The 21133-nt window shown below is 53.1% G+C and overlaps 1 protein-coding gene across 1 annotated transcript in view; it reads right to left on the reverse strand.

Annotated features, from left to right (window-relative positions):
• Nucleotides 1-21133, reverse strand: part of LOC141978708 (alpha-2-macroglobulin-like protein 1) — a 57840-nt gene that overhangs the window by 24154 nt on the left and 12553 nt on the right. Inside the window, exons 9-16 of the mRNA XM_074941036.1 lie at nucleotides 17084-17198; nucleotides 16029-16138; nucleotides 8092-8256; nucleotides 6526-6756; nucleotides 6016-6079; nucleotides 5725-5870; nucleotides 5179-5328; nucleotides 4360-4539 (exon numbers count right to left, since the gene is read on the reverse strand). Of these exons, the coding sequence (XP_074797137.1) occupies nucleotides 4360-4539; nucleotides 5179-5328; nucleotides 5725-5870; nucleotides 6016-6079; nucleotides 6526-6756; nucleotides 8092-8256; nucleotides 16029-16138; nucleotides 17084-17198 (1161 nt within the window). The remainder of the gene's footprint in view (nucleotides 1-4359; nucleotides 4540-5178; nucleotides 5329-5724; nucleotides 5871-6015; nucleotides 6080-6525; nucleotides 6757-8091; nucleotides 8257-16028; nucleotides 16139-17083; nucleotides 17199-21133) is intronic.

Here is a 21133-nt window from a genome sequence, read left to right on the forward strand (position 1 = left end):
GGGGGCTTCAACTCCAGCAGCTCTGCTGATCACCACTGTGGCACTCTCCCTGTGTCCCTGCAGCCCAGAGAGGGAGGAAGCACGAGGGTGGCTGGCTGCTGGCTGAGCTCCTCTCCCGCCACTTGGGGCTGCTGCACCTTCCCTGCTCCTGGAGTCACATGTGTTGCCTCCTCCTCCACTCCCTGACTCACCTGGGCAGATGGTCTGCAAGGGAGGCAGCAGCGCTGGGACTCCAGCATCAGAGAAGGCGCAGCAGCCCCATGTGTGGGGGAAGAGCTCAGTCAGCAGCCAGCCACCTTGCTGCTTCCTCCCTCCCCTTGGCTGCAGGGACAGAGGGAGAGTGCTGCTGTCCTCGCTACTGGGAGTCCCCACCAGAGGTGTAGGGTGACCAGGTGTCCAGTTTTTGACTGGAACACCCGGTCAAAAAGGGATTTTGGCGTCTCCGGACAGCACCACTAGCCTCCACGCTGCGTGGCTCCCAGGAAGCAGCCGGCATGTCCCCCTCTGACCCCTACATGCTGGCTCCTCTGCTGCCCCTGCCCCTGCCCCAAGCACTGCCCCCAGGAACCATGGCCAGTGGGAGCTGCAGGGGCAGTGCCGGCAGACGGGGCAGTGTGCAAAGCCACCTGGCCGAGCCTCCATGTAGGAGCCGGAGGGGCGGAGGGGGGAAATGCCACTGCTTCTGGGAGCTGCTTGCGGGGAATGTCTCCCGGACCCTGCACCCCTGACCCTCTCCACAACCCCCTGCCCCAGCCCTGATCCCCCTCCCGCCCTCCAAACCCCTCAATCCCAGCCTGGAGAACCCTCCTGCTCCCCAAACTCCTCATCCCTAGCCCCATCCGAGCCCAGACCCCCAGCCAGAGCCCTCACTCCCCCCCACGCCCCAACCCAACCCTGATCCCCCTTCTGCCCTCTGAACCCCTCAGTCCCAGCCCAGAGCCCCCTCCCACACCCTGAACCCCTAATTTCTGACTCCACTCTGGAACCCGCACCCCCAGCCCAGAGCCTGTACCTCCTCCCACACCCCAACCCCCTGCCTCAGCCCAGAGCCCCCTCCCATACTCCAAACTCCTTGGCTGCACCCTCTAGCCCGGAGCCCTCTCCTGCACCCCAAACCCCTCAACTGAAGCCCTCACCCGCTCTCGCATCTCAACCCACTGCCTCAGCCTGGAGCCCCCTCCTGCACTCTAAACTCCTTCTGGCCCCACCACGAGCAACAGAGGGAGGGGGGTATGGAGTGAGTGGGGGCAGAACCTCAGAGGAGGGGCAGGGCATTAAAAACTGCTCACTTAAACTTCAAGTTTACTTGGTTTTGCTTCTCAGATATTGTAGAACATAGATTTTAACTTTTTAGGGGCAAGAGTAACATCTTTGCTATAGTATACAGCACTAAGTAACACTCAGGAATAACCTTAAAGCTTATTTCCAGCAAACGCAGAGAGTGATTTAGCAGGTCTGAATGAATTGCTTGTGGCTTCCTCACTCCATGCATTGCACAGACACACCGAGAGTGCTGCTGCGTCCCCACCACAGGCATCCTAGCAAGAGATGTCAAGAGTAACAAGAAGGGTTTCTTCAGGTATGTTGGCAACAAGAAGAAAGCCAAGGAAAGTGTGGGCCCCTTACTGAATGAGGGAGGCAACCTAGTGACAGAGGATGTGGAAAAAGCTAATGTGCTCAATGCTTTTTTTGCCTCTGTCTTCACTAACAAGGACAGCTCCCAGACTGCTGCGCTGGGCATTGCAACATGGGGAGTAGATGGCCAGCCCTCTGTGGAGAAAGAGGTGGTTAGGGACTATTTAGAAAAGCTGGACGTGCACAAGTCCATGGGGCCGGACGAGTTGCATCCGAGAGTGCTAAAGGAATTGGCGGATGTGATTGCAGAGCCATTGGCCATTATCTTTGAAAACTCGTGGCGAACGGGGGAAGTCCCAGATGACTGGAAAAAGGCTAATGTAGTGCCAATCTTTAAAAAAGGGAAGAAGGAGGATCCTGGGAACTACAGGCCAGTCAGCCTCACCTCAGTCCCCGGAAAAATCATGGAGCAGGTCCTCAAGGAATCAATCCTGAAGCACTTACAGGAGAGGAAAGTGATCAGGAACAGTCAGCATGGATTCACCAAGGGAAGGTCATGCCTGACTAATCTAATCGCCTTCTATGATGAGATTACTGATTCTGTGGATGAAGGGAAAGCAGTGGATGTATTGTTTCTTGACTTTAGCAAAGCTTTTGACACGGTCTCCCACAGTATTCTTGTCAGCAAGTTAAAGAAGTATGGGCTGGATGAATGTACTATAAGGTGGGTAGAAAGTTTGCTGGATTGTCGGGCTCAACGGGTAGTGATCAATGGCTCCATGTCTAGTTGGCAGCCGGTGTCAAGTGGAGTGCCCCAGGGGTCGGTCCTGGGGCCGGTTTTGTTCAATATCTTCATAAATGATCTGGAGGATGGTGTGGATTGCACTCTCACCAAATTTGCGGATGATACTAAACTGGGAGGAGTGGTAGATACGCTGGAGGGCAGGGATAGGATACAGAGGGACCTAGACAAATTGGAGGATTGGGCCAAAAGAAACCTGATGAGGTTCAATAAGGATAAGTGCAGGGTCCTGCACTTAGGACGGAAGAACCCAATGCAGAGCTACAGACCAGGGACCGAATGGCTAGGCAGCAGTTCTGCGGAAAAGGACCTAGGGGTTACAGTGGACGAGAAGCTGGATATGAGTCAGCGGTGTGCCCTTGTTGCCAAGAAGGCCAATGGCATTTTGGGATGTATAAGTAGGGGCATAGCGAGCAGATCGAGGGACGTGATCGTTCCCCTCTATTCGACATTGGTGAGGCCTCATTTGGAGTACTGTGTCCAGTTTTGGGCCCCACACTACAAGAAGGATGTGGATAAATTGGAGAGAGTCCAGCGAAGGGCAACAAAAATGATTAGGGGTCTGGAACACATGACTTATGAGGAGAGGCTGAGGGAACTGGGATTGTTTAGTCTGCAGAAGAGAAGAATGAGGGGGGATTTGATAGCTGCTTTCAACTACCTGAGAGGTGGTTCCAAAGAGGATGGTTCTAGACTATTCTCAGTGGTAGAAGAGGACAGGACAAGGAGTAATGGTCTCAAGTTGCAGTGGGGGAGGTTTAGGTTGGATATTAGGAAAAACTTTTTCACTAGGAGGGTGGTGAAACACTGGAATGCGTTACCTAGGGAGGTGGTAGAATCTCCTTCCTTGGAAGTTTTTAAGGTCAGGCTTGACAAAGCCTTGGCTGGGATGATTTGATTGGGGATTGGTCCTGCTTTGAGCAGGGGGTTGGACTAGATGACCTCCTGAGGTCCCTTCCAACCCTGATATTCTATGATTCTATGATCCTGAGGAGTCTGGGGGGCAAGTGACCCCCCCAGAATCTTTCATTTGTGCCCCCCCACTAGCCACAGCTACAGAGTTCTGCACCAGCCCAAGTCTCTGAATGGACTGATGGTGCATTCCCTGTGGAGCACAATGCAGTAACCCAAGTCTTGAGGTGACAAAGGCCTGGATAATGGTAGCAAGGTCCACGCCACACTGAAAAGGTTGCAACAGTTTGGTCAGACTTATATGGAGAAATGCCGTCCTGGCTACTGCTGCTATCTGATCAACTCAAAGCAGCTACAGAGTCATTGTGACCTGCACATTGCAAACTTGTGGGTGACCTCCCTGTGGGAGGGGCTGATACAATCTCTGCCATCTCTTCTGGTTGTTTTCCCCAACCTAATCTCAGCCTTACCTGAACAGCCGGATAGCTCTGCTATGCCCCAGCCTCAACTGGACCCTGGGTAAGCACTCAACTGAACCTTTGTGGCTTAGTGTGGTGGACACAAAGAGCTGCACGTCGGCAGCAGACAGAAGGCATTGCAAGCTACGCCCCTCACTCACCCTCCTGGCACTGCACAGACACACTGGATAGGAGTGGGAGACAAGGCAGGACCTTGAAACGCACTCAGGAGCGATAGCCCAGCACCAACCTCTGGGATCTCTACGGAAGGGACAAGCCTACTTGAGGGCGAGTTTCTCAGCTCTCTCTAGGGTCCACAGGTGAGTCAACAGCTGCTCATGATCAGTGGTATTTCAGGCAAGCTAGCACTACCATGTCCCTCTCGCTATCGGCCAGACCTCAGCATAATCGGTGTCATTTCATTGACTCCAATGGTGCTGTGCCAATTTACACCAGCTGGGGATCTGGCCCTTTTGACTCCAATGGTGGTGGGACCATTTACACCAGCTGGGGATCTGGCCCCAATACCTACGTATATTTCTCTCTCTGATTTTGAGGCTCCAGTTCAGCAACTGTGGCCTCATCACGCTCTGGCCTACGCATTTACTTTACCTTAAATAAATGGTAGGAGTCACTGTCAGAAAACTGGACAGGCCAGGGGCTGCTGTGATGCTGCCACCAGGGACGCATGTATCCAGAGTACCCAGGGAAATATGGACAATTGCCTGACTCGTGCTCTCGAGCCCCAGCGGGATAGTCTCCTTGGGGAAAACGGGGGAGCAAGTTATAGACCTAAAAATAAACAGACAACATGAGGTGTGTGAGCTAAGCCAGGGCCCAATTCCAGCCCCTTCTCTCACTGACGCATCACCCCACAAACCTCCCCAATTGCCCTGGCCAATCTCCAGCACAGATGCCTCCCTCCATCCAGCCCTAGCACCCAACTCCATCTCCCGCATGGGCGTCTGTTGCTGCAGCTCCCCCAGATCCATTCCTTACTATCACCTGGGCAGGGGCAACTCCTGCTGCCGCAGAGGAAGGTAGAGCCTCCCACAGTGCACCTGGCCAGTTGTCCCCTGCTGTACATGGGGGGCAGGGAATTCTCCTGCCCCTGCCCCTGGGGACCAGCTCTGCCCTGGAGAGCGAGCTCCGGTTACCCCGGCCATTATCTCAGCTCCGAGCTCCATGTTCCCAGCCAGAGCCAGGGGGAGGGGGTGCCGGGAGCGGGGCACTGCATGGGCTGATGGGAGAACAGGCAAGGCAAGTGGGGACCCCCCAGAGTTAGGGGCTGTCAAATGCCATGGGAGAAGCCCTCAGACGGGCAGAGGTGGCCTCGAGGTCCCCCAGCAGCCGTGCATCGCCCCTCCCTGCATGGGGGGAGGACTTGAGGGGGAGGTGGCCGGGCGAGCGGCCGAGCTGCTCTGGACTCACGGTGTCGACGCTGAGCTCGGCCTCAGGCTTCATGAGCAGCACGCTCTGATCCACGGCGCGGATGGCGCACAGGGACCCGGGGGCAGCCTGCACCCGCAGCTGGAGCTCTGAGCCCGGCAGGGCCCGGTCCTGCGAGAAGGCCAGCTTCACCTGGGGAGGCACAGCGTGTCAGAGGGGAGGGGGAGACAGACCCCCAGGGGCAGGAGGAGACAGGCCAGGGCAGGGGCGGGGGCAGGCACCGAGGGTCACTCTGGCCCCAGACCCCACTGGATGAAGAGTTGGGGCTTTGGGAGTCGGTGCTGGGGCTCGGGGGTTGAGGCAGCCCAAGCTCATTCAGTGCCCCCATGGGACGGCTCATGGAGCTGCAGTTATTCATAGACACCCCGGCGGAGGGGAATGGGGGTGCAACGACCCTGGCGCTGCTGTAAGGCCAGCGAAGGGAGGAGCCGAGGGCACCCAGTGATGCCCCTGCTCAGGGCTCCTGTTATGTGGCAGGGAGCGATTCCCCCACCCCAAAGGCTCCTCCGCCCCGAGCCCCAGACTCACCTTGTTCGGGAGGCACTTGGCCATGCGCAGCAGGGTGCTGTCGGCAGCCATCTCGCCATCGGGCAGCACCGTGTAACCCAGCACCTTGGCAGTGGGCGCCAGCTCAGCACCGATGGGCAGCTCCACAGAGAAGGAGCCCTTCAGCCCTAGGGATGGTGGGAAACACAGAGGGGAAGTCAGGCCCAGCAGGCAGAGCCCCCTCCCCCAGCCTGTCCCCTGCTCAGGGGCTCAATCCCCAGTTGCTCCTGGGAGCAGGGGCCTCCCTGCAGTGACCCCTCCGCTGCCACTTACCAGCCCCCTCCCTGAGGTCCAGCCCCTTGTGGAGGATCCTGGTGATGGCTCCCTTGGCCACGACCTGCGGAGGAGGAGACGGGAGTCACAGAGCAGATGCTATATCGGGGGCTGACAAACTCCCTGACGTGGGGATGGCTACACAGGCCTCTCCACTTCATGGACTGAGCCATGGCAGGGGAGCAAGAAAGCATATTCAGGCAGGTATCCTATTTCCCAGCCCCCCAGGTCAGCCAGCCCCCACTTTGAGGCCAGATTGTAACCAGAGCCCCGAGTGGGAAAAGGAGAAAAGCCCCGTCCTGATCTAGCCCCACCCTTGTCATTGAAAGGAACGGTTCTATTGCCCAGTGGTCTGTTGTGGGGTCAGAGCACTGATAGCTCATCTCATGCTCACACACACGCATGCACACACACACCTTGTGCTCACACACACACACACACACACACACACACACACACACACACACACACACACACACACACACGTTAGTCTCCCAGGATGGGGCTCACCAGGAAGATGAAATCCAGGCTCCTGGACATGTTCCCCAGGGCCTCCCTAGCAATGACATAATCCACCTGGAGCTGCTGGGCCTGGTCGCAGGGCAGCACCCCACCCAGCGAGCGGATCTTCAGGAAACTCTGGCTCTTGGAGTAGAAGGGCTCCAGGTGACGATAGGCATCCGGGTAACTGGGAGAGACTCTCCCATACACATAGCTGCGATCCACCTGCTTGAACTGCCCCTGGGGGATAGAGAGAGCGATGGGGATCATCAGGGATGCAGAGTGCCCAGCATGGACAGGAATGCTGCCGGGGCAGGGCAGGCTTTGCTAACTGATTTCTTCATCAAGACCTCTTGCCCTGTGTCCATAAGAGTTAGAGTAGAAAGAGAGAGAATCTGGAGCACTGGGCCTGGTGTAAGATCTGAGGCCTGAACCACAGTCAGCCTAGCCAGGCCATGCTATGAGTAAAACTCAGGCCCTGTCATAAAGCAGCCGCCTGCTTACAAGTCCACTGTCTGGTACAAGAACTTGGCAAAGATGTGACTGGCATTGCTAAAACATGGGCTGTCCTAAGAAGTAGTACATGTCCAAGTAAACACATTCCAGAAGGCTAGCACAGGTATACCCTAACCTAGAGCTCTCAAGTAACGGCATAAACACAATCCTTGGAGATGGTATAGGAACACGCCGACCTGAAGTAAGATAAGAATGGGATGACAGAGTAATGAATGGGGATGTTTTGTTTGAACCAGCAGGTACAAGGTGTAGGGTGGGTAACTAACCATGTCAGGAGTGTCATACGTAACTGGTTTGCATCAATGTATAAAAGGGGAAGTCATAGGAAGGGCACCTTTGTCCAGCCGAGGGAGCAGCAGACAGTCCCGCTGCTGACTGAGCTGGTCCATTGTCATGCGCATACATACATTATGACAGGTTTCAGAGTAACAGCCATGTTAGTCTGTATTCGCAAAAAGAAAAGGAGGACTTGTGGCACCTTAGAGACTAACCAATTTATTTGAGCATGAGCTTTCGTGAGCTACAGCTCACTTCATCGGATGCATACTGTGGAAATTTCCCACGAAATTTTCTCACGAAAGCTCATGCTCAAATAAATTGGTTAGTCTCTAAGGTGCCACAAGTACTCCTTTTCTTTATACATACATTAGTGTACCTGTAACCACGGAGCCAAGGCGCTAGGACTGTGCTTCACTGACAATAAACCTAGCCAAGTGCCCTTGCCGCTGAACCGTGCCTGTGGTCTCTCGGCACTCTCTGCTAGTGCTGCTAACACGGAGCTCCAAGAACAGAAGCACTGAGCTGCTGTAACAGCTTAGCAGCCTAGACAGCGTAATCGCAGCAAAACCAACATTTCTCAGCACTTAACACGAGTGACATGGAAAACCCCCGTGGTTCAAATGAAGCAGCCCGACAGAAGCAATGCAGCAACCCCTGAGTTGCTGGGCCCAGTGCTGGGAGCCCTCGTACATCAAGTGCGGGTGTCCAGTCCAGCCCAAAGGAGATGATCAGAGGCTGGAGTGCAGGGTCCCCACAGGTGTTGGGATGCCCATCACTTACCTTCAGAGTGACCCTCCCAGTCCAGCCGGAGGTGTCCAGCTCGAAGGAGGCTCTGCCAGACTTGTCCGTCAGGAAGGTCTGGTCCTGCCTCACGTCTCCGTAGCTAACAAAGAGTTGCAGCTTCTCATTCTTCAGTGCAGAGCCATCTGCCGTCTTCAGGAGCATCTGAGCCAGGAGAGAAAGGGGGAGATTCACAACTCAAGGGAGCAGACTTCTGGGAGAGTGTTGCCCACTAGGGGCTAAAGAGCTGGATGGGAGCAGAAAGGGACAATGCAATCCAACACTGAGAGGCAAAAGGAGAGCTGGGATAGGGTGTTGGGGCTGAGGACTGAGGGGCATTAGCAGATCTGGGAAGAAGTTGGGGCAGGACTGGAATAGCTGGGGGTGCTGGGGTGAGCACTGAGGGGTAACAGGTTGTCTGACCCCTTCCTTGGGATGTGGGACTCTGCAGTCCAACTGCTCTCAGACCCTGAAACCAGGGCCTCAGACCTCCTCACCCCACCCAGTTGCTTTACTTGCACACATTCTCTCAGAGTCTCACCTGAGCTGTGGCCACTCTGGGATTCAAGATTAATCCCTTAGGGACAACGTGGTAGGAAAGCAAAGAACTTGGGGTTAACAAAGGAATTTCTAAACCACAGTGACTTTACTGTTAGATGGCTCAAGAGTTACAGATCTTTGCCAAAGAGCAAACATCCTGATGAGCACCCTTCTCTAGTCTGATCTCATCCTGCCTCTGACTCTGGGGTTTGTCAACAGTTGAGGATGGGCAGAATTCCTCCCGCCTTGTCTGTCCCCAGCCAGTCCTTCTGGCATGTGGCGATGGTTGGCACGGCTGCACAGAGCAGCGCCTCTTCTTAAGTAGAGCCTCTCTGGACCCTTCTGCCATGTGCTCAGCTGGAAAACTCCTTCCCCCTCCCCCAGACGTGCTCACCCCACCTGCGGGCCCTTTTGTAGAAATAACATTGTTTTGTGGGGGTGGGTCAGTAGTTGAGAGACAATCAATATTGATGGCGCTAGATTGCCATCTTGAGATCTTCTCCATGATAGTCCTTCAACAAAGTGTCACACACTTTTCCTAGGCTGGGCACCTGTCGAGAATGCAATAAGATAATCTGCCTTGGGTAAATTTATGTGTGTGTACAGCACATAATACAAAGGGAAGGTACTTACCTGTTAGTAACTGGAGTTCTTTGAGATGTGGTGCCTACATGTGCTCCACTTCTGGTGCGTATCTGCCCCATGTGATGCAGATCTGAATGCTTTAGCCTCCAGTGGCCATTGGTTGTGCCTGCGCCCTGCATACCTCCTTTGGGCACACCCTTACCAAGGGCATAAAGGGGGAGGAGCAACCAAACAACCCTCATAGAATCATAGAATATCAGGGTTGGAAGGGACCTCAGGAGGTCATCTAGTCCAACCCCCTGCTCAGAGCAGGACCAATCCCCAACTAAATCAACCCAGCCAGGGCTTTGTCAAGCCTGACCTTAAAAATATCAAAGGAAGAAGATTCCACCACCTCCCTAGGTAACCCATTCCAGTGCTTCACCACCCTCCTAGTGAAAAAGTTTTTCCTAATATCCAACCTAAACCTCCCCCACTAAACCTCCTCCCCTCAGCTCCACCCCAACTGTCAAGACCATAACAATAGACTTGTCAGTAGCGGGGAAAGGGAGGTGGATTGTGCAGCATATTTAAACAACACATCTCAAAAACTCCAGTTATTAGCAGGTACGTAACTTCCTTTTCTCCATCAAGTGCTTGTCTATATTTGCTCCACTTCTGGTGACTCACAGGGTATCATAAAGATGGAGAGGAGTGAGTCTACTGAAACATTCTATCATGCATCTCTGTCGAACCAAGCATCAGAAGGAGAGGCTTTCACAATCGAGTAGTGTCTGGTAAATGCATCCGATGAAATGCGCTGTAGCTCACGAAAGCTTATGCTCAAATAAATTTGTTAGTCTCTAAGGTGCCATAGGTACTCTTTTTCTTTTTGGTAAAAGTATGTACGCTACCCCATGTAGCAGCTACATACATCAGTTAAAGAAACACCCTACAAGGAAGCAGTGGAAGCTGCCTGATAGAATGTAATTTAACCTGTCATGATTGTTCTAAATTCTGTCTCATAAGCTAGTTTAATGCAACTGGACACCCACTTGGAAATCCTCCGAATCAAAATTCCTTGACCCTTTGACATCTCAGCTACAGAAATAAATAGCCTAGGAGATACCCTGAAAGGCTTTGTCCTATTCATAAGAATGGCCATACTGGGTCAGACCACTGGTCCATCTAGCCCAGTATCCTGTCTTCCGACAGTGGCCAATGCCAGGTGCTTCCGAGGGAATGAACAGAACAGGTAATCATCAAGTGACCTGTTGTCCACTCCCAGCTTCTGGTGAACAGAGTTTAGGGACACTCGGAGCATGGTTTTGCATCCCAGCCCATCCTGGCTGTTACCCATCACTAGACCTATCTTCCATGAAGTTATCTAGTTCTTTTTTGAACCCTGTTTTGACCTTCACAACATCCCTTGGCAAAGAGTTCTACAAGTTGACTGTGCATTGTGTGAAGAAGAATTTCCTTTTGTTTGTGTTAAACTGTTGCCTATTCATTTCATTGGTTGACCCCTAGTTCTCGCGTTATGTGACAGAGTAAATAACAATTCCTTATTTACTTTCTCCACACCAGTCAAGATTTTATAGACCTCTATCTTATCATCCGCTTAGGCGTCTCTTTTCCAAACTGAAAAGTCACAGTCTTTTTAATTTCTCCTCATACGGAAGCTGTTCCATGCCCCTAATCATTTTAGTTGCCCTTTCTTAACCCTTTCCAATTCCAATGTATCTTTTTTGAGATGGGGCAACCAGATCTGTACACAGTATTTAAGATGGGGACATACTATGGATTTACATAGATGTATTTGGATACTTTCTGTCTTGTTATCTATCCCTACCCCTTCAAGCTCTGTCTTCCAGATAGAAGGACAGGGCTTGAAGGACATCTAACGTGTAAGGCCACTTCACCTCTCAAGGAACGGGGCTTAGGAAAGAATACAGATAAAGGTATGAAATGGTTTAAATGATCGTCTGAAACTGCTTCTGAGAGAAATTTAGGATGTGGTTTAAATGCCACATTATCTTTATGAAAGACAGTCTATGATGACCTTGTAATCTGCCAACCCTATGAGCTGATGTAAATGTTATGAGGAATGAAGTCTTCATAGACCAATGTAGACCATCTCAAACAGATGGTCCATCAGACAGATAAGCACCATATTAAGGTCCTATGATGGAGGAAGCTGTTGCTCCAGGAGAAAGACTCTGATAAGTCCCCTTAAAATCTTGCTTACTAGACGATGAGAGAAAACTGTATAATGTTTTGCTGGTGGATGATGCACCAAGTTCACCACCAGATGATCCCATATTGAGCTCACAGATGGGCCAGATGTTTTCAAGGACAGCAAATATTGAAGTATATGGCCCTGTTGGGGGCAGATTGTGTTGAGATGACCATGCAGAGAGGTGTGTCCACATCGCAGCCTAGGTACACCTACTGGACTGTTTCTACTCTGAACTAGGATATTTTGTACATCTGCAAAACAAGTTTTTTCTACGTCCAGTAACCAGGCAGTTTCCATGCTATCAGATACAGGGATATCAGGTCTGGGTGAAGAACAGAGGTAGTGCAACTGGAGGGCTCAGTGACAGAGATTTGAGTTCTGGATGCCAGTATTGTCTGGCCAAGCTGGGGCTGCCAGTATGACCAAGGCTTTGTCCTGTTTGATTTTCTGAGCTGCTCAAGGTAAGCGGCGCTGAGCTGGAGCCTACACCCCAACCCCCTGCCCTGAGCCCCCTCGTACACCCCGCACCCCTCCTGCACCCCAACCCCCTGCCCTGAGCCCCCTCGTACATCCCGCACCCCTCCTGCACCCCAACCTCCTGCCCTGAGCCTCCTTCTGCACTCCGCATCCCTCCCTGCACCCCAGCCCCCTGCCCTGAGCCCCCTCGTACACCCTGGACCCCTCCTGTGCCTCAACCCTTTGCCCTGAGCCCCTTCCTGCACATGCACCTCCTCCCATACCCCACTCTCCCTCCCGCACCCCAACCCCCTACCCCAGCCCTACATTCATGGCCCTCCATGCAATTTCCCCACCCAGATGTGGCCCTTGGGCCAAAAAGTTTGCCCACCCCTGGTCTAGTGCTATCATACCTATATCTACCCTTATTCCTAAAGGCTTTCTCTAATACATAAGGGCCAAAAAAGGGTATCCTAGCAGAACAGAATAGTGAGCCCCCTTCACTACCCTCACAAGAAGAAGAGGAGGCTGAAAACTCTTCTTCTAATGGATGGGCTGATCTTAAGGGTGTCTGAGGAACATCATGGAATCACAGAAATGTAGGGCTGGAAGGAACATTGAGAGGTTCCTAGTCCATCTAGTCCAGCCCCCTGCACTGAGGCAGGATCAAGTAAACCTAGACAAGACCATCCCTGACAGGTGTTTGCCCAACCCGTTCTTAAACACCTCCAGTGATGGGGTTTCCACAACCACGCTTGGAAGTGTGTTCCGGAGCTTAAGTGAATTTATAGTTAGAAAGTTTTTCCTCATAACTAACCCTAAATCTCCCTTGCCCATTACTCCTTGTCTGACCTTCAGTGGAGATGGAAACAATTGATCTCCATCCTCTTTATAACAGCCCTTAACATATTTGAAGACTGTCATCAGATCCCCCATCAGCCTTCTTTTCTTCAGATTAAATATGCCCAGTCTTTTAACCTTTCCTCATATGGCAGGTCATTTGCCTTTGATCATTTTTGTTGCTCTCCTCTGGACTGTCTCCAATTTTATCCACATCTTTCTTAAAGCGTGGCACCCAGAACTGGACACAGTATTGCAGCTGAGGTCTCACCAGTGCCGAGTGGAGTGGGACAATTACCTCCCGTGCTACACATTCAGTACTCCTGTTAGTACACCTCAGAATTATATTAGCCTTTTTTGTAACTGCATCACACTGTTGACTTGTATTCAGTTTGTGATGGACTGTAACTCACACATCCTTTCCAGCAGTATTATCATCTAGCCAGGTATTCCTCATTTTGTAGTTGTTCATTTGATTTCAACTCCCTAAGTGTTGTACATTGCACTTGTCTTTAATTAATTACATCTTATTGATTTCAGACCCATTCTCTAATTTGTCAGAGTTGTTTAGAATTTTAATCCTGTCCTCCAAAGTGCTTGCAACCCCTCCCAGTTTGGTGTCATCAGCAAATTTTATAAGCACACTCTGCATTCCATTATCCAAGTCATTAAATTACAATACTGAGTAGTACTGGACCCGGGATTGATGCTTGAGGGACCCCATTAGACACCAAGTCCTGTCTGCAGTGCCAAGGGATCAGTCACCAGAGGAACTAAGGACTCAGAACTCCTTCTCTTTGGGCGCCAGAGGGAGCAGGGATTGGCCTTGAGCTGCCATTCTTAAGTCACAAAGAAAGAGGTGACTTAGCAGGCACCTGAGGAGGAGATCTACTCCCATGCCCTTGGCAGGATGGTGTCTGTCATAAATATAAAGGGAAGGGTAACCACCTTTCTGTATAAAGTGCTATAAAATCCCTCATGGCCAGAGATAACATCCTGTTACCTGTAAAGGGTTAAGAAGCTCAGCTAACTGGGCTGGCACCTGACTCAAAGGACGAATAAGGGGACAAGATACTTTCAACTCGGGGCGGCGGGGGGGGGGGGGGGGCTTTTGTTTGTTCTCTTTGCTTACGTGGTTGTTCTCTCTTGGGACTGAGAGAGGCCAGACAGAATCCATCTTCTCCAACCCATCCTAATCCAAGTCTCCAATATTGCAACCAGTATAGGTAAGCCAGGCAAGGCGGATTAGTTTATCTGTTGTTTTATGTGAATTTTCCCTGTGTTAAGAGGGAGGTTTATTCCTGTTTTCTGTAACTGTAAGATTTTGCCCAGAGAGGGATCCCCTGTGTTTTGAATCTGAATACCCTGTAAAGTATTTTCCATTCTGATTTTATAGAGATGCTTTTTACCTTTCTTTTTTTTTTAAATAAAATCCTTCTTTTAAGAACCTGACTGATTTTTCCATTGTTCCAAGATCCAGGGGTTTGGGTCTTTGATGATTTTGTAACCAATTGGTTAGGATACTATTCTCAAGCCTCCCCAGGAAAGGGGGTGTAGGGTTTGGGGGCATATTTTGGGGGAAGACGTCTCCAAGTGGTCTCTTTCCCTGTTTTTTGTTTAAAAGCTTGGTGGTGGCAGCATACTGTTCAAGGCCAAGGCAAAGTTTGTACCTTGGGGAAGTTTTTAACCTAAGCTGGTAAGAATAAGTTTAGGGGGTCTTTCATGCGGGTCCCCAAATCTGTACCCTAGAGTTCAGAGTGGGGAAGAAACCCTGACAGTGTCCATCACACTCGAGGTTGCTAACCGGGGCAGGCACAGCCTTAGAGGCTGAAGAGATGGCTACCAGGGTACTTTTTACTCAAGGGTGACCGGTCCTGGGATGATCTTGCATCTCTTTAGGGACGGAGCCTGGACTCCTAGACTTCTCCAGGAGAAATACTTTCTGTCTAGTCTCCCTGGATTTCACAGCCCGTTTTGGGAGGCCTCTGAAGTCCCTGCACAGCTCTCTAATGTGTGTCTGTGTACCCAAACAATACAGACACTTAGAGTGTCTGTTGTTCTCGGCATGGCAGACCCACGTAAGGGACATAATTTAAATCCTGGGGACTAAACCCTCCTGTACCTGGAGAAGACAGCAACTGCTCATCTCAGAGCCCTACCCCCCCAATACCAGGATTCATGGATTCCAAGGCCAGAAGGGATCATTGTGATCATCCAGTCTGATCTCCTGCATAGCACAGGCCAGAGAACTGCCCCAAAATAATTCCCAGAGCCTATCTGTTAGAACAACATCCGTCTTCATTTACAAATTGTCAGGGATGGAGAATCCACCACAAACCTCAGTAAATTGTTAGTTAATTACCCTCACTATAAAAAATGTACACCTGATTTCCAGTTCGAATTTGTCTAGCTTCAACTTCCAGATTGTGTTAGACCTTTCCCTGCTAGATTGAAGAGCCCATTATTGAATATTTGTTCCCGATGTTGATACTTACAAATTGTAATCAAGTCACTGCTTAACCTTCTCTTTGTTAAGATAAATAGATGCAGCTCTTCGAGTCTCTCACTATAATGTACGATTTCTAATATTTCAGCCATTCTTGGGGCTCTTCTCTGAACCCTCTTCAATTTATCATTATCCTTGTTGAATTGTGGGCACCAGAACTGGACACAGTGTTCCAGCAGTGGACACACAAGTGAAAAATATAAAGGTAACAGAACCTGTCTATTCCTACTCGAGAGTCTCCTGTTTATACATCCCAGGATTGCATTAGCTCTTTTGGCCCCGTTGGCAAACTGGGAATTTGTCTTCGATCCCCAAGTGTTTTTCAGAGTCCCTGCTTCCCAGCTAGACCCCCCCACCCTGTAAGTATGGCTGACATTCTTTGCTCCGAGGAGAGGGCGTCTAAGACTCAAATCCTCCCTAAAACCGGAGAGTTCAGCTAAACTAACTAAACCGCTATCTCCAGTAAAAATTGTTAACTATCAAAAATTACTATTTACAAAACATAAAGAGAAAAATTTCAGCGGAGCAGGAGCCCGGACACTGCTTCTGGCTTGGTCTCACAGCCAGAGGCCCTGAGAAGGAACTGAGGGTTGGCTGGTTGCTCAACCCCCATTGTGCCCTCGGTAAGAGGGGGCTTGAGGACATGGAGAGCACAGCTAAAGCATTCTGATCTCCAGTGCATGGGGAACATGTGCACCAGAAGTGCAGCACATCTGGCAAACAGTCAGTGTAAATGGAGGTTACAGTTTGGTTCAGACATATTCCACTCTGTCACACTGGTAATCCTGTTACCTTGCCAGTGTAGGGGATTCCAGCCTTGTAGGTAGCGTCAGCGTCCTCAAAGGTCACCGTAGCGATTTCAGATGTGATCTTGCAGCTCTTGGTTGCGTTGAGCTCCACCCCTAGCAGGAGAGGGAGGGACGATAGGAGGAAGGTGCTGGGAGCGACACCAGAGTTCAGGCTACGTCCCAGATTTCTCTCCATAACAATACGTGCAGCCATTTCTACCCCCTCTCGCTATGGGCTGGAGGGTGTGATCTTGGTGGAGAATTTGGGAAGTTCGGCTGGGGTCGGAGAAGGATTTTCCTGGGGAATCTGGAAACTAGAAAATTTAGATCCACCTTCCCATGGGGCTTAATCCCAAACCAGCCACTTGACATTTGCCAGCAGGCTCTCCTGCGCTGCAGCCCTTTCCCCAGCAGAGAGCTCTTAACTGAACGGCCCCAGAGCTGACCCCGCACATAGGCCTCTCGGCACAGTGCCTGCCCCCAGAAAGGGCTGTTTTCAGAAGTGCCCAGTGACCCGTTGCCATTCTGGACCCGCTCTCCTCCAGCCACTTCGCCATCGCTGATGTCAGCACCCAAGGGTAACGCTGTAGCCACCCCACAGTTACAGTTTTCAGCCAAATGGGTGTCAACTGCTCTGGAAATCAGGATTCTTCTGGGTTAAATGTGGAGTTATCTGGGGTCATTACTAAGCGATTAGCACTTGCAGTTTTGAACGCTAAGCGCTAACGTCACTGAGGCCGTGACTCAGGACCCAGCGACACAGGCTGGGCCTTCACTCCGCTCTGCCAGCTCAGTCCAAAGCCAGAGGCCACTCGCGGGAGGCTGTTTAGTCTCTGCATGAATGTACCCAGGTCTGAACTCCTCATGAGGGATCGATCCAGAGATGGGCTGAACCAGAACCCCAGATCCAACCCCCAGACGCTACCTCTTGGGCCCATCTGTAAAGCAGCTGGGGTACAAACGACATTACCACATGTGCAAGTGAGACCCCTCTGCCCCTGGGGGTTTACTGCTGGGGGCTGCCTGGGGGCGTGCATGTGTGCTTGATTTCAGTCCCACCTGTCCCCTCCTCCATGAGAGAGGCCTTGACCTGGAGGCTCCTCTTGTAGCCAGAGTGGGTCAGGTTGAAGGGAGCCGTCCCCACCTCTCTGGAAAAGCAGCCGTTGCTCTCAGTCTGGAGGGAGAGAATCACAGCCCGTTAGCAGCAGCTCTGCAGCAGGCCCTGCAGGTGTCAGCTCAGCAGGTCTCTAATCGGGCTTGGCCTGGTTAGCGCTTGGACGGGAGACACTCAAAGAAAACCTGGGTGCTGAAGTCAGCAGCAGGGGGCGCTCACACCTTGGAGTCGGCCCTGACACCGGTATCCCAGCACGGCGCTAGGGGGCGCTGTGCAGCTGGAGCTGCTGTGGATGGATGAGACGTAAAACAGAGGCCCTGGCCACTCGTGACCATCCCCTGGTGCTTGTCCCCCATCATTGTGTTAACGCTGGATAATTCCAATCAGCCCCCCAACCCCCCAGGACTGAGAGCATTCGGGGAGATCTGTGTCTTTACAGTGCCCCCGCCTAACGAGAGCTGCTGATGAGGAAGGGAGGCCCCGTAACCTAGGGCACTGGCCTAGGTCTGGAGAGACCTGGGGGCAAGTCCCTGCTCTGCCACAGACTGCCTGCAAGTCCCTCTGAGTACGGCTCCAGCAGAAACACCCTGCGGCACCGAGTCTCAGAGCCCAGCTGCGGGGCTAAAACCAGCAGGTCGACGTTCGGGTCCAGGCTCTAGACCCGGGGAGGGGGGAGGGTCTCGGAGCCCAGGCTGCAGCCGAGCATCTACACTGTTACTTTAGCCCCACGGCGCAAGCCCCAGGCAGCAGAGCTGGGCTCGGAGTTGCTGCCGCAGGGTTTTTGCTGTGCAGACGGACCCTGAGCATCTCCGTGCCTCAGTTCCCCATCTGTACAATGGGGACAGGAGCCTGCCCCACCTCCCAGGAGCTAGGAGGGTCAGTGAGGCCCTGAGATATTATGGTGAAGGGGGGGGGCATATAAGGCCCTAAGCCCTGCTCAACTGCTGCCAGTTGTCTGTAGTGTGATTGAAATATACTGTGTGGTCTGTTTGTTTGTGCTGACCATGTGTGTGCTGAGCCTAGCGGGCTGCTAGGCAAGGCTGAGAGCTGCTTAAGGAGGCTGTGATCCCTAAGCCATTTAGCCCCCATCAACCTTTAACCAGGGGGCGGGACTACTCAGGAGGACCCGGGCTTTAAAAAGCCTGCTCTAAGCAACCAGAGGAGCTAGTGAATAGGAGCGGCTAACAGGGGAGTTTTATGGGGGAGTTTAGAGCAGGGAGTGTGAGCCACGGGGCTAAATACACTTAACATTCTTTAAATTTAAAGCCCAAACCACCTCCTGATAAAACCAAAGCAACAACAAAGGAACGAGCTTCAGGAGTAAAAAGAGAATGCAGGCAGAGGTCCAGCAACAGAGTGGGGGCTATCGAGTTTATTGCACCCAGTGCAGCATGTATGATTATCTGCCCTACGGCAGGTGGCATATGTGTGCATTCAGTGCAAGGAGCTCCTGGCCCTCAGAGACCGTGTACGGGCTTTGGAGACCAGAGTGGCTGAGCTGGAGGAGCTAAGGGAGACAGACAGGTACATAGATGAGACTTTCCGGGACACAGTAGAACAGTCCCACCCCCCGTCTGACAGCCTCTGTGCTGTTGAGGAGGATGAAAGTCTCAGGGAAGGAGAACATCCAACTGGAGCAGAGTGAAACGATCCCATAGTTGGGACTTTCCTTCCATATGATGTCGTGGTGTCCTCTCGCCCTGAGGATACCTCTCTGTGGGAGGGAACTCCCGTTATTAGGAAGAGACAGGTAATAGTTATGGGGGATTCGATCATTAGAAACATAGATAGCTGGGTTTGCGATGACTGGGAGAACCGCATGGTGACTTGCCTGCCTGGTGCGAAGGCTGCAGATCTCTCGAGGCATCTAGATAGTCTTATGTGTAGTGCTGGGGAGGAGCCGGTGGTCGTGGTACATGCAGTGGTGAGCTGGAGCCGGTTCTCACCGGTTCACGCGAACCAGTTGTAAATTTTGAACCAGTTTTAGAGCCGGTTGTTAACCTGCTTCGCTGCAGGGGGCGCTGAGGCTTTGATGGGCTCTGGCCGGGAAGTGATGTAATTCCTCCTCTGGCCGCCGGGGGCGCTGCGCTGTGGGAGCCAAGTGGGCTGCCACCTGGCCCTGGGCACGAGCCCTGGTGCTGCTGCTGCTCCCCTGGCCCTGGGGCTCCCGCTGCTGCCGGGTGGGTCCCCGGCTGCTCTGCTGGGCCTGGGCGGCGTCCTGCCGCTCTCCCCGTGAGCCCCCCCACACCCGCAGCCACCCCCGCACCCCCTGCCCTGCCTTCAGCCACCCCCTGCCTGCAGCCAGCCCCCGTCTCCAGCCACCCCTGCCCTGCCTCCAGCCACCCCCGCACCCCCTGCCTCCAGCCAGCCCCTGCCGCACCCCCTGCCCTGCCCCGCAGCCAGCCCCTGTCTCCAGCCACCCCTGCACCCCCTGCCTGCAACAGCCCCTGCCGCACCCCCTGCCTGCAGCAAGCCCATCTCCAGCCACCCCCGCACCCACTGCCTGCAGCCAGCCCCTGCCGCACACACCCCCAGCCTTGCCCGCAGCCAGCCCGACTCCAGCCACCCCCGCACCCCCTGCCCTGCCCGCAGCCAGCCCCTGCCCACAGCCAGCCCCTGCCGCACGCACCCCTGCCCTGTCTCCAGCCAGCCCTGCACCCCCTGCCTGCAGCCAGCCCCTGCCGCACCCCCTGCCCTGTATCCAGCCAACGCCTGCCACACACACCCCCTGCCCTGCCCGCAGCCAGCCCCTGTCTCCAGCCAGCCCTGCACCCCCACTGCCCTGCCTGTAGCCAGCCCCTACCTCCAGTCAGCCCCTGCCGTACCCCCTGCCTGCAGCCAGCCCCTGTCTCCAGCCACCCCCACACCCCCTGCCCTGCCCGCAGCCAGACCCTGCCGCATGCACTCCCTGCCCTGCCCGCAGCCAGACCCTGCCCACAGCCAGCCCCTGCCGCATGATTCCCTGCCCTGTCTCCAGCTGGCCCTGCACCCCCTGCCCTGTATCCAGCCAACCCCTGCCGCATGCACCCCCTGCCCTGCCCTCGGCCTGCCCCTGTCTCCAGCCAGCCCCACAGCCCCTTGGCTCCAGCCAACCCTGCATCCTCCTGTCTCCAGCCAGCTCCGCACTCCCTGCCCTGCCCGCAGCCAGCCCTGCACCCCCTGCCTCCAGCTAGCCCTGCCCCACGGCCCTGTCTGCAGCTGGCCCCACGTCCACTGGTGCCCTGCAGTTCCCAGGGCAGTAACCCTGCACACCTGCATCAATGAGGGAGGCAGGGAGCAGCTGGGACCCACATGTGCACACCCTAGGGTGACCAGACAGCAAGTGTGAAGAATCAGGACAGGGGGTGGGGGGTAATAGGAGCCTATCTAAGAAAAAGACCCCAAAATCGGGACTGTCCCTATAAAATCGGGACATCTGGTCCCCCAGCACACCCCCAGGAAGTGGCAGGGACCCACACCTGTGAAACGGAGCTCATTTCTAGTTCAGGCCCATCTTTTTAGTCAGGGTTAACACACATCCGTATTTTCCCGGACAGGTCAGGTTTTTTGGTTCTTAAATCGCCGTCCGGGAGGAATTTTTAAATTTTAAAATTTAAATTTAAAAAATTCCTCCCGGGAAAATATGGACATATGGTAACCCTGTTGGTGCAAAAAATACATACTGGGGCACATCCCTTAAATCAGAACTTTTTATAGGGAACCGGTTGTTAAGATTTTGACAGCTCATCACTGGGTACATGTAGATACCAATGACACAGGAAAGGATAGGAGAGAGGTCCTGGAGGCCAAATTTAGGCTGCTAGGTAAGAGATTGAAGTCCAGGACCTCCCTGGTGACATTCTCTGAAATGCTTCCAGTTAGACAGGCAGAACTGCAGGGTCTCAATGCGTGGATGAGACGATGGTGTAGGGAGGAGGGGTTTAGATTTATTAGGAACTGGGGAAACTTTTGGGAAAGGGGGAGCCTATACAGGAAGGATGGGCTCCACCTAAACC

The sequence above is a fragment of the Natator depressus genome, chromosome 27, assembly GCF_965152275.1.
Source record: "Natator depressus isolate rNatDep1 chromosome 27, rNatDep2.hap1, whole genome shotgun sequence".
NCBI lineage: Eukaryota > Metazoa > Chordata > Testudines > Cheloniidae > Natator > Natator depressus.